The 13660-nt window shown below is 38.4% G+C and overlaps 2 protein-coding genes across 2 annotated transcripts; one reads left to right on the top strand and one right to left on the bottom strand.

Moving 5' to 3' along the window:
- Positions 1-350: 350 nt before the first annotated feature.
- LOC137736594 (probable disease resistance protein At5g66900) lies at positions 351-4051 on the bottom strand. Its single transcript, XM_068475837.1, has 5 exons — positions 3292-4051; positions 2469-2872; positions 1862-2223; positions 1572-1780; positions 351-1444 (listed from the first exon to the last, which is right to left on the bottom strand). The coding sequence occupies exons 1-5, from the start codon at positions 3911-3913 to the stop codon at positions 618-620; spliced, it is 2424 nt and encodes an 807-aa protein (XP_068331938.1). The 5' UTR covers positions 3914-4051; the 3' UTR covers positions 351-617.
- A 7983-nt stretch (positions 4052-12034) lies between these two features.
- LOC137717227 (uncharacterized) lies at positions 12035-12833 on the top strand. The gene is made up of 2 exons (XM_068456557.1): positions 12035-12604; positions 12702-12833. The coding sequence occupies exons 1-2, from the start codon at positions 12035-12037 to the stop codon at positions 12831-12833; spliced, it is 702 nt and encodes a 233-aa protein (XP_068312658.1).
- The last annotated feature ends 827 nt before the right edge of the window (positions 12834-13660 follow it).

Raw genomic sequence — 13660 nt, 5'->3', positions numbered from 1 at the left:
CTGATAATCTTCTAGCTTCAACACCATGCTTCACTTAAGAAAGTCATTATCTTGATCAATCGTGTCATCTTTGAGTCGTTCATGTTACCGGGGTATTTCCTAAGACAAGCTAACTCTTTCGAGATATTCTAGGACTTGGTACGAATCCGCACTAAGGGAGACAATAAGACGTTCTCAAAGCCTAAGCTCACCTCGACCTAAAAAGTCCTCCAACATTTATCAACATTAAAGTTTTTGTGCATATGCTATGAAAATATAAGGAAATTATGTGCTTCCCTACTGATGAGATGAGATCTGTCATGTTCAATTTACATACGAATTAAAGTTTTTGAACTCTTATTTTCTTTCCAAGCACTTCTCCCTGCGATACATTGCACCAACACCTATTGATTGGATAAATAAAAGGAAAATCAATAAAGATTTGAACAATGAAAAGTGCAAACATGTTATATACAAGAATACCAATGGTGGATAATTATAGTAATCCTACAGTGCGGCCATGTTATTTACAAACACATACAACATAAAATAGTAGTAAATTACAAAAGAAAAATAACATTACACACAATCACACTGCATACATTGTACCAACACTCATTGATGGAAGGACCATGGCCTTAGGGTGGAAGCTTGTTGAGCCAGTTTAGGTTGATATCTTCTTTGATCACCTTTATGTGTATGTTTGTGAGAAATGGTAAGAAGGGTTCCCATAAAGTTTTCGTCTCCTCGTCGCATATCACTTCGTTCAACTGCTGAAGGTCCATAACAGAAGCAGGCAGCTCTTTCAGTCTCGAACACTGGCTCACGTTGATCTTTTCCATGCTGCACATTGCACCAATGTCCTCGGGCAACTCCTCTACGCTAAAGCAATCAGCTATGTCAAGAAAGTTCAAAACTTTAAGGTTCCTAATCGAGCGTGGCAACTCTAACAATTCTGCACAAGACCTAAGCCTCAACACTTCTAGATTGACTAGCTTTCCGATGTCTGCAGGCAAGGCAGATAGCTTATGACAATTGGTGATGCTAAGCTTCTTAAGGTGACCAAGGTCACAAAGGTTGGCAGGAAGTTGCACCAGATCATGGCAATAATCTATGTTCAATTCCACTAGATTTGGCAGTGCATCTAAAATTTGGACCAAACCTTGGCCGATATCACACATGAAAAAAGATATCTTTTGCAAACTTTTCAACTGTTTGAGGTTGCTTATGGAAGGAATTGAAATACGTTCTAATCTAATTCTCTTAAGATTTGGTAGCGAACCAAGTAGTTCAAAATTATCCAGTTCAGCAGGTAACGAACCGTAATTATTTAGTATTAGAACTTTTAGTTTATCCATTTTCTCCACAAACTCAGGTAAGGCATAGTTCTTTGTTTGAAAATTCAGAACTAGAACCTCTGCTTTGGGTACTTGCATGTTTGGCCATTTTGCCGAGAAATCTCCATCTGCAAACAATAAGCTTTAAGATATTAGCCTAAATGTGTGGAAGTCCTATTGAAGTCTTCGTATGAATGAGCATATGTGTCCCGAGCGCACATGTATAAGTATTTACTAAAGAGAGATTGATTGAACCTGTTGAGATAGATAATAGTCGAGCCTTGATCGCTTGATACTTTTGTTCTGTCCACCACTTAGGAAGTTTGTCCCCACATATGTTTATAAATAGTCGTTTCCTATGTTCTATTGGGTCTTGACTCGCCTCATGGATCGCCAACTCTCTAAGCATGTCGTGCTGGGTGATAAAGTGTTCAGTGTAATAGCCATCTGCCTCCCTCTCATGCCTGGATGATCAATACTAATTTCTTTAATGATTTGTTCGGAATACATTGAAATAGAAAATTATGAGCATGCAGCTTGCATACCTTGTGACAACAAGATTAGCTAAACTTCGGACGGTGAGCTCGTGAAGGTTGGCAATGGTCAGAATTTCCTCATCTAGACCATATAACTCTGCCCACATATCAATGAGGGCGGCAGCAGCAATTCTTTGGTCCTCCGGAAAAGAACCTAGATCGAGAAAACATTCCTTGATGATAGCCTTTTCTTTATCCAAGGCATCTAAGCTGCTTTGGAGGCAAGCAAGTAAATCCTTGTCAGAATCAAGAATAGATGAACCTTTGCACCATTCCACTACTCTTTTCTGCCAGATTTCTATAGGCTGGCCGCGAAGCGATCTCCCAACCAATGCAATGGCAAGTGGGCAGCCCTTACAGCGCTTGATAATCTGCAATTTGATTATCCAAAATGAATTCAATTACTATTATTTGATTAAATTGTTGAAAATCATCTAAATGGTTTCATAAAGATGATAAAATTGTGAACTGTCTACTGTTTCATTCTTCTTACTTCATTCTTCACAGATCATTAACGTGTGTGGATGCTCAGAAGTTATTTCTTTACCCTCTTCTGAGGCATAAACGAGCATATATCTCTGTGTGTGTGTGTGTGTGTTGTGGATTAAGAAATCACCTTTCTTGAAAGATCTTCGTAAGTATAAGAGCTCATATCCTCCAAGGATGCCGAATAGTGAAAAAGAGCCATTGCATCTTCATCATTCAATCTTGCCAAATGATAAGGAGAGCCGAATCTTGGAAACGCAAATCTTGATGTGACCAAAATCTTGTAATTTGAAAACTTGAATTGATCAAACTTCTCAAGAAGGGACTCTGATCCTGACCAAACATCATCCAGGACAAACAGTAGAGGATTTTGTCTTGATTCCTTCAGAAATTGTTGCAACCAGTTAGCTGCCATGACTTCGTTTTCGAAAGCAGGCAGCTCGGACCCCTTCCGTTGATATAGTTCGTGTACAATAAGGTCCAAGTTGGGCTTTTTCGAGATATTGACAAAGAAGATGTTGTTCTTGAATGTATCTATCCAAACAGAATGTAAGAAAGGTGTTAATAAAAGGTTGACTAGATATGTCTGCAATTCTGAGATCAAGTAAGTAATCAAGCAGGAGCTCATTACAAGACTTGTTTAACTCTAAGAGGAAGGCATCAGCTTGACTTACCACTAGTAGTCAAGTTCATATCACTACTACTTGGTATTTGTTGGTCTTTCTAATCTTTTCTTATATTCCTTTCGTGCGCTTTAGTTTCATGTCCCCTTCGTTGTAGTTTTTATTTTCTTTAATAAATTTTGGTTACTGTGTATGTTTGGAGGGAGTAGCAGACATTTTATAGGACCTAGCACGTAGTTCTACTTGCATAATCCTCTAAATGGTGTATTACTTTTTAACGACGATGTAAAACTTCAAAGAAAAAAAAAGTTGAAATCATAAATAGCATACCTTTGACTTCTTGATCTTGACAAAACATTTTAGCTAAGGTGGTTTTCCCGCATCCTCCAGCAGCAGTCAGCACAAGCATAGACACCTTTTCATCCTTAAGGAGCTTCATCTTCAACTCCTTCAACGGAAAATCCAACCCGACTGTAACCGATGGCGGTTCAGGCACGGCAGACGAACATTTAACCACTGTCTGCTGAATATTTTTTATCTTCAAACTCTCTTCTATTCGAGAGAGCTCTGTCTCGATATTCCTCAAAGAAACCAACGTCTCCCTCGCATCCCTCACACCCTGCAGTTTAAGCACATCAAACACTCTTCGGAGAGATTTGTTTAGTTGATGAAGCTCGTTGGCATATTTGTGTTTTCTCCACACACCAACTTTGCTGCACTTTTGAACAAGCTTTGCTCCTTCCTCCATCTGTATTGCATAATTTTGCAGTCCCTCTTTCGAGTTATACTTTTCGATGTCTTTGATTAGTGGTTGTAGAGAGTCCAGTGTGGATTTGATTTCTCCGAGGAGGTGTTGGAACATTGTATTCTCCTCCTGCACTGATTTTACAGCATCAAACAGCATTTGAAATGACGTTCTGAGAGCACCCATTCCGACTGAAGCTGCATACATAATTTACGGAAACAAAGAGGCTCAAAACTTAATTCAATTACGTACGTAATCAGTTCTTGGGTGATGAAAGAAGAACAGAAATTCCAATGGTTTACCGAGAGAATGTAAAACAATCTAGTTTGATGAGAAACTGAGTACGTTACGTGCGTTGTTTGTTTTCAACTCTCGAGTTTCAGCACGCATATATAGGCTTAGCGAACACGAAGTTACTTGCCACATGCTTTGGTATTACGGGCTTTCAAATAATATTTTTTTTTTAAAATATCAACCCACCGCACGTTCGAAGTAGTTTACTTTAAAAAAAAAAGGGTTTTCTTATCATCTTTCAGATAATTTTTGTAATTGAAAATCGATTAATATATCTTTGCATATATGTGTAATTCGTTCATCAAAAATTTTGTTAGTGTACTGATGTGCAATAGGTGGGTTGCACATGAATTAAAATAATAATAATAATAATAATAATAACAAATAAATAAAAAGAAAATTAACAATGGTAAAATAGAAAAATATAGAAGGCTGAGAGCAACCAACCCAACCACCAACTCACCAAGACACCACCTTCTCCACTGCTTTCCAAAAGGGTTACTGTCATATCCCAGCTCGGGACAGATCACTTTTCGGGCCCGCTCCACCACCATAGCACGATATTGTCTGCTTTGGGCTTGTCATTCTCTCACGGTTTTGTTTTTGGGAACTCACGAACAACTTCCCAGTGGGTCATCCATCCTGGAAGTGCTCAAACCCCCTTCTCGCTTAACTTTGAAGTTCCGATAGAACCCAAAGCCAATGAGCTTCCAAAAGGCCTCGTGCTAGGTAAGGATGAGAATATACATATAAGGATCACTCCCCTAGGTGATGTAGGATGTCACAATCCACCCCCCTTAGGGGTCCGAGTGCTCAAGCCCCCTTCTCGCTTAACTTCGGTGTTCCGATGGAACCCGAAGCCAGTGAGCTCCCAAAAGGCCTCGTGCTAGATAGGGATGAGAATATACATATAAGGATCGCTCCCCTAGATGATGTGGGATGTCACAGTTACGACCCGGAAACGATCAACTCTTATCCAAGCACCTCAGGTAAGCTTTTTCTAGAATTTTTAAAATAATCAACACTTTATAATACAAAACAAAATGAAATGAAATTGTTCACACACTGTGTGTAGGCATGTTCTAGTTAAAATAAATTTCAGTTCAGTTCGTTGTTTGTTGTGTTATAATAGAAGATCGACATGACATAATACATTATTGATCCACAATAAAATAGGTTATCTCACCTATTTTTATACATATTTTACGATTTTTATCTTACGAGTCCCTGTTAATCTAACTTTATTTCTACGGTTCAATCTCTTTTGACCCGTCAAACAAGCCCATATACGGATGACTAAAAATACCATGATGTTGGATGAAAATTTAATAATTTTTCTTCAGAGTCTATCTTCTTCAATGTTTATCTTGTGCGTTTTCACTTACGTAAAAGTAATGACCAACAAATAGTTTAATAGAAAAATTTCTAATAATTTTACCTTAAATCTAAGTCATGTTGAAATTAACTAAACAAATAACAGGCCCCAGATTAGTAAAACAAATACCGGCCCATATTAAAATTTTCTAATTCCTGCCGCCGCCGCAGCCGCGACCTCCAAACCACGGGACAATCCTAAGCACCCAGCCTCTCCCTGTCATCCCATTTCCCCATAGCCATTCCAATATATTTTCATTAAAAACCCAGGGTGGTATTTTTCATTTTAAAATTTTCATTAAATTCTACTGTTCACGAGACAAAAGCCGGTTTTGAGAAGCGTCTCCTACCTGCTTCTGCTTTTGCTTGATTTCTGCTGTGAGAGACCGGTGATTTTAAAAAAAAACAGCAAGTTTTTTATTTTTTATTTTATTATTATTATTATTTTTTTTCTTTTTTCATTTGTTTACCAAAACATTTAAGAGGTCAAATTTTAAACATTAAAATGATAGTTGATGGATTATGTGGTAATTTGACATTTTGTACAACATTTTACTTCACCGATATGTTAAATAATAATATCATTTAATAAATTTTTATCTTTTTGTGAAGTCTAATGATTAAGGCAACCAATCTATTAAAAAATTATTTAATAAATTTGACATTTGCTATCAAATTTGACAGCAAAAGGCTTTGCCTTCAAATGACTCAGCGTCACGTAAGAAATTGAAAGCTAGGTTAGAGAGAATTTGCTTCCATTTTTTATTGTTATGTCCGTTTTGATATCTTCTTTGAAGATGCTCTAATAAGTTGTTTTTCAAATAATTTTGGCAATCCCAAACTTTTAATTAATTAGAGTATCTCTAATAAAAGTATAATTCATACTTACACTTTTCGGAGTGCTCTTATTAAAGATGTACCAGAAAAACATTATAAATGAATTACTCTAGAATTACAAAACTGTTATAAATGCATTACAAAGACGTTGAAATTACAATAAATTTGCCTTTATCATTTGTTAGTAAAACTCGAAAGCATGAACTTTTTGAATGCTAATACATACGAAACTAGCGACTCACTTTTCTCCTACCAAAATCTTAAATCTACAAAATTTAAAGCCTCCGGGCTTTCTCCTCGTGGTTTGTCGTAGATTTATTTTTCGTTTTAGTATTTCCGTAGAGACTTCTTGGTGTAGTGAGTATTTTAGTTTTGTATTGGTGTGTTATTGGCTCCTCCTAGGTCTACTTTATTGTTCTTGTTAGCTTCTTTGATGGTGTTGAGATCAAAATCCATATGGGTAGACACTAGTTTCCTTGCCAGTTCCTCTTCGAATCGGCACTTCTCATTTTCAAATGGTATCTTTATGTTCGTTATATTGCAATTTTTGGCGTATAATTCGCGAAGTGTTCGTCCATTTCATCATGAATGAAGATTCTTTGGCTTTGGAGATCTCAGTCTTTTGAGTTTAAGTTGATGATTGCAAGACTTGAATACGTTTCTTTACTTATTTTAATATTTATATCTTCTTTTTTAGCTTAGAGCTTTTAAATTAAATAAAACTCCAGAATTTAAAATTTTCACTAATTATCAAACATATTTTAATATTTAGTATGCATATTTTTAGAGTTATCGTGTCATTTGGTATGGAAATTTTTTATTATGATAAAAATCATGGGTGGTAGATCACGTATTTTTATATAAGTGATGAAAAATCATTAACGTTTTAACAGTCCACCTTTTTATTTAGACTTTTGTAATTAAAGCCGCCCCCCACCCCCTAAACGGTATATTCATGGAAAACGTCCTGCAATCTCAGCGAGCCAACGCACGCGGCGGAGTCAAGTAAATGAAGCGCGTCTTGAAAGGTGTTCTGACGAGGACAATAATAATGGAGGAATAACGAAAGCATATTGAAGGTAATGGCCAGTGGGCGACCTCAACAAACCTTTGGCCTTTTTCCTCCTTTGAACTACCATGCAACTACCTTACCTATTTCACTAAATTTCAATGAATTATTAGGGACGCGTTGTTCTAGTTTGGAAATGATTTAAATTTCTGTTCTAATTAATATGATTATAACAGCATTATTGTGAGTGAATTTATAGGCATGATGTAATTATTAAATGGATCATTTTGGTTCCAATTTCTAATCAACCTAGTGTTTAGAATGAAATCTTATTTTTTTTAAAATGGTTTGATCAAGGTCCTTAGTATCATTTAAGGGATTTAACTCATGCATTTATACATTCAATATCCCACAAATTATGAAATTTAAACAAATCCAAATAATATTGTTACAAATATAACAATTACTTAAAAATGAATAATAGAGTAATTTGTTCTTCACATAGTTCTAGCAAAAAAAATATTTACCCACATAATTATTAATATAGTTCAAGAAATAACTATTGATATATTTTAAAACATAAAATAAACACATAATTACCATGGGTACATCCATAAAAAAAATATTGGTACAAATTAAATTAAAAATATGGGTACATATTAAAATTCAAAACTATGGGTACATATTAAAATTCAAAATTATGGATACAAATTAAAACTAAAAAAAAATATTGGTATAAATTAAAAAAAGAATACAAATTGTAAATAGAAATATATGAAAAAATATACTAAAAAGATTATATTTAAAAATGATTAATAATTTACGTTTTTAAATTGACAGATAATGACTTGTAAATAATTTAGTATTCAAATAATGACATGAAGAAAAGTCAATGACCTTGATTAAAAATGAAAAAGGAATAAGGTTTCAATTAAAGAGAAGGCGAAATAAGGGATAAGAACCTAATTTATCCTTATTAAATATTATGAAGATGCTACTTTTGCTTTGCTTTGCTTTTTGTTTTGTAGAGACAAAAAACAAAAAAAAAACAAAAAAAAAACTTATTTATCAACATTAAAGTTTGTGTGCATATGCTATGAAAACACAAGGAAACTGTATTCCGGCCTACTCGCATGAGCTTCGTCATTTCTAGTAAACTTAAGAATGGGTCTCATTTACGTATATCAGAAGTTCATTGAAGAATTTACCCATTTAGCATGTATCACAAATTCACGAAAATTGACAGAACTAAGAATTTCATGTGGGAGACTAAGACTATTGTATAATCTCATTATGTTCTGATGGAATATGCAAAATAGTTTCAATCTTGACAAAAATAAGAATTAAAGAAAAGAGTTAATCTCAGTTTGCTAACATGATGTTTTTTGGTTTTCAATATTTGGTAGATGAAATTTTTTACGTCAGTCATAATTTTAGGACACTTTCATACATTTGTTAAGGTTGCTATTAAATCAGCCGTTAACTAATAACGTACTGCACACGTGGACAATAATTGGACGTCACGTGTCAATATGAGCCCATATGGATATTAAAAATAAATAAATAAATAAAAATCTCCTTTCCCCCTTCGATGTCCATCATTGCCATTTCTATTTGATCTCCACCATTAGGAGCTCCTTGAGCTCAGCAAGGATTTGCATCAACACCACACTCTCACTCACCTTTGATGGCCTCATCTTTCTAAAATCAGTCGTTGAACAACTCGCCGACACCTCCACCTTCTCTGATTAGCTCGACATCGACCCCATCCCATGCCGTTGAAGTGACATATCTTGCACGAACATCTCCAGCTTCCTTGACCCCCGCGCAGGGCCGATCCTGAGAATTCGGGGGTCTTAGGCGAGTTTTCAAAATGGGGCCCTAATATTCTCTAGTTTCCGGTTTTTTGTAGATTGATATGTATAAAAAAGAATTCGCCAAATACATAAATATTCTATTTACACATCCAATATCATTAACAATTAATATAAAAAGAAGATAAATATACAAACATTATGTTTGTACCATACTTGACCAATCCCGAAACTACTAAGCACCGGTCAACAGCATACCGTCAAGGATCCACAAGACTTTTTCTCCAACCAGGAGGCCAATCACAACACGACACATGTCGGTATCAGAGGCCAATCATAGCACGACACGTGTCAATATCAGAGGCCAATCACAACACGACACGTGTCAATGTCAAAACAAAATTAGAAACTCTCTTCTATAAAAGGGGATCATTCTCCCACAATAATCCCTAATGTCATTTGTACTAAACTATTCACTAGAACTCACAAAATGAGAGCTTGAACCAATGTATTTGTATAAACCCTTCACAACTAATGAGAACTCCTCTACTCCGTGGACGTAGCCAATCTGGGTGAAGCACGTACATCTTGTGTTATTTGCTTCCCTGTCTCTATTCATTTACATACTTATTCACATTAATGACCAGAGCAACCTAGCGAATGTCACAAACTTGACACTTTCTGTTGTACCAAAGTCCTCGCCGATTTTGTGCATCAACATTTGGCGCCGTCTGTGGGAATCGTACTTATTCCTACCCTCTCCAGCTTTGTCAAGCTGGTTTCCACCATTCGCACACTTTCCTTCGACCAAGCACCCCTCTCTAACATGGGGAGTGAAGGGAGCCACAGCACGCAGAACGACACCCCACTTGCACTTAGTGCAAAGAACCGAAAGAAGGAACGAAAAAGGTTTGCTTTTCAGGCTAAAGTCGATGAGCTAGAGGCTCAGAATAACAAGATAACGATAAAGAATGAGATCCTCCAGGAGCAGTATGAGAAGCTCTTCGGAATGCTCCATAAAGCTAGGCATACTTAAACACACGAACTCATCGCCCTTGGGAAAGTCAACCACCACCTGGGTACCCCCTAAAATGGGGGATCACCTGCCTTCAACATGGATATCCTTAATGGGGAGCGAGTTACTCATCAAGGTGTTGATCAACATGAGACCTCTCTCGACCCAGCTGTTTCAACCCGAAGCAGGAGAAGTGGAGGAAGGCACCTTCTTGCAGAAGGAGTAGAAGGATCAAAAGCCATTTATCGCGACTGTCGGGACTTCCTGAGGCAACGTCGAGAGAACCCCATCCACATAAGCTCGAAGGTCAATGATCCAAGGGTTTCTGAAAGGTTCGGCCCTTTTCCATGCCCCAAGCCAATTGCCAATCTAGGGAATTAGCGACATGTCCTGGAGGAATATGAAGGTACAGGGGACTCGGGGGTGTTTCAACAGGCTCACCCTGGAAGTCAGTACGGTGAGTCCAAAGAAAAATCTCATGCCTTTGACCAAGCTTTCCTACTTCCAATAGGAGATGGAGACTTACGGAAGAATGATCCAGCAATACACGACTCCACTCAAGACCCCCTTATCCTACAACTCCTTGAGGAAGTGAATAAGTTGAAGGTCGAACGTCAGGCTGAAACACCTGACTGGAACCAACCTAGGCCTGGCCTTCTTACAAGGAGGATCCTCGACACCCCCTCCAAGAAAAGACAAAGCAGAAGCTTGGCTTACAACTCTACATTGGAAGGGAGGACCCAATTGAACACCTTAACCTCTTTAAGTCCATCATGGCATACCGGATACACACTGACGAAGAACGATGTCTTCTCTTCCACTCTACCCTATCTGGCGGAGCTCTGAATTGGTATTGTCGTCTTCCACCTGAGACAGTAGACTCATTTGAGGAACTGAGGAAACTATTTGTCTTTCAACACATCTTCCAGACAGATCGCTTGCATTTCGCAGATGACTTGTACACTATTCGCTAGAAGCCAGATGAGTCACTACGAAAGTATGCCAGCCACTTCAGCCATGAGTATTCTCGCTACCCTGAGGCAGATGACAAGATCACCCTTAAAGCCTTCACGGCAGGCCTACGCGATTGTTTCTTCAAGTACATGATTAATGCTAACACTTGGAAGACTTACTCTGAGGTAATGGCACAGGTTTATAACCATTCCTCCGCCGAGGCAAGGATATATTAAGGCAAACCCCCTACAGCCATCCCTTATCACTAAATGGGGAGTGGAAGCCAAATCCAACCGAATGAAAATACCTCAACCTTCCAAACAGCAGCGACGCTTCCCTCTGCCCTACCTAATACCTCGCCAAGTCAATAGGCGTATCATTCTCAGGGCAAGAGGAAAGACTTCCATCCTCACCAATCTCACTTTAATAAAAAGAGTAAGGGGCACTATCGCGATAACTAAAGGTATCACCATGATAATACCCACCCTTAAGCGGTCAATGCAGTGGGCCAAACACGTGTCAAGAATGGTCCTACCCCGAGGTATGAGACATACACACCTTTGAACGCCACATGCGCGGCCATTTACCCCAGTATAGCTCACTTGATACCAAAGCCAAGGCCGAAGGAGCCAGATTTCAAGTCCATGAAGAACACATGCATGTTTTGTGGTTACCACGAGTATAATGGCCATGACGGCCAGAAATGTATCACCCTTCGTGATCATATTGAAGCTTTGGCACGTGAAGGAAAAATTGACTAGTTCTTCCTTCACCCTCCAAGGGATAACCGCAACCAACGCCAAGTGAATGTGATATATTCCATAAACGGTGGCACACCCATATCTGAATCTTCCAACAGGGTCATGAAAAACAATGAATGAACGTTGAAGCCTGGCCACCGAGTGTTTCACGTGGAAGACATCAGGGGAGGCAAGTATCAAAAGCCTAACTGGGATCCAATATGTTTCTACCATGAGGAAGAAAAAGGTATCATCTATCCTCACAATAACCCACTGATTGTGGAGGCTCACATGGCCAACTTTGATGTACGACGAATCCTGGTAGACACGGGGGCGTCGGTCAATATTATGTTTGCTAAAGCTTTCAAAACACTTAATGTAGTTGAACACTTGCTCGATCACTCGGTTTCTCATCTGATAAGCTTCTCTGGTGATGTCGTGCAACCTTTAGGGAGCGTACATTTACACTTCACCATCGGTACAGGCCCATACACAGCCACCATCACTACTAACTTCTTGGTGGTCAACTGCCCAACGACATACAATGTCATCTTTGGGCGCACAGGCATTAATGATCTCAAGGCTATGGTATCCACGTATATGTTGTTGATGAAATTTCCAACCCCCTATGGCAATGGTTACATCAGAGGAGATCAACTTAGTGCACGATCACGTTACAACACTTCAGTCAAGCAACAACATTTGCATGTACCCAAAGAAACACTTTCTATACATGACCAAGTTATCAAGACCAGCTTGGACAAAGCCAACTTGAATATTCACGGTGGTAACAATCAACCCGACGATCCTCGAGATGACTCTTTCACCCAGCAAGCACAACCTCCTGAAGAGTTAGAAAAGGTATCTATCTCAAAAGATTATCCAGATCGCATAGAGAAGATTGACACCACTTTGTCACCACCTATTCGGTTGGCATTGATCTCTTTTTTTGTAAGAGAACACTGAAGTCTTCGCCTGGTCATACGAGGACATGCCAGGCATCTCTTCCGATAACATCTGTCATCGCTTGAGTATTGATCCCAAGACCAAGCCGGTGAGACAGAAGCGAAGATCTTATGATGCTGAATGATATGAAACAATGAAGGCAGAAGTTGAAAAACTTAAAAGCATAGGCTTCATCCGTGAAGTCAATTATCCAACGTGGGTAGCAAATGTGGTCCTTGTTAAGAAAAATCCGACCAAGGAAGGTCTCTTGCTTCAAAAGATCTTGTGAAGAATGTGTATCGACTACACCGACTTAAACAAAGGATGCCCGAAGGATAGTTTTCCCCTTCCTCTCATTGATAGACTTGTAGACTCTACAGCAGGGTGTGAACTCTTGAGCTTCATGGATGCTTACTCAGGGTACAATCAAATCCTCATGAACCCTTCGGACCAATAACACATGGCCTTCGCCACTGATAGAAGACTATATTGCTATAAAGTCATGCCATTCGGCCTAAAGAATGCAGGGGCAACTTATCAAAGATTAGTCAATTCAATGTTCGCTGAACAGATTGGGAAAAACATGGAAGTTTATGTTGATGATATGTTAGTCAAAAACAAACATGCTGACCAACACATTGCCAACTTGTCTGAAACCTTCTCCATCCTGAAGAAGTATCAAATGAGGTTGAACCCCAACAACGGTATGGGCTCTGGAAAATTCTTGGGCTTCATGATTAGCCAACGAGGCATTGAAGCTAACCCCGAGAAGATCAAAGCAATCATGGACATGAAAGAACCAGTAACCTCAAAAGACATCCAGAACCTTACTGGCAAGGTGACAGCCTTGACCAGGTTCATTTCTAAGGTCACAGACAAATGCGCTATTTTTTTCAAAGCACTTAAGGGAAGTAAGAAGTACATTACGTGGACCGATGAATGTGCCGAAGCATTTAAGAACCTCAAGGAGTA

The sequence above is a fragment of the Pyrus communis genome, chromosome 1 (assembly GCF_963583255.1).
Source record: "Pyrus communis chromosome 1, drPyrComm1.1, whole genome shotgun sequence".
Classification (NCBI taxonomy): Eukaryota; Viridiplantae; Streptophyta; class Magnoliopsida; order Rosales; family Rosaceae; genus Pyrus; species Pyrus communis.
The sequence above is the reverse complement of the archived record's forward strand: the minus strand, read 5'-3'. Positions and strand labels throughout refer to the sequence as shown.

Excerpts from the sequence above, each read along its gene's own strand:
- LOC137717227 (XM_068456557.1), top strand. The coding sequence starts at position 12,035 with ATGGCCAACTTTGATGTACGACGAATCCTGGTAGACACGGGGGCGTCG. Across the intron at positions 12,605-12,701 it reads CTCCTGAAGAGTTAGAAAAG|AACACTGAAGTCTTCGCCTG; the intron begins GTATCTATCTCA and ends TTTTTGTAAGAG.
- LOC137736594 (XM_068475837.1), bottom strand. The coding sequence starts at position 3,913 with ATGTATGCAGCTTCAGTCGGAATGGGTGCTCTCAGAACGTCATTTCAA. Across the intron at positions 2,224-2,468 it reads ACGAAGATCTTTCAAGAAAG|ATTATCAAGCGCTGTAAGGG; the intron begins GTGATTTCTTAA and ends ATCAAATTGCAG. Across the intron at positions 1,781-1,861 it reads GCTAATCTTGTTGTCACAAG|GCATGAGAGGGAGGCAGATG; the intron begins GTATGCAAGCTG and ends TTGATCATCCAG.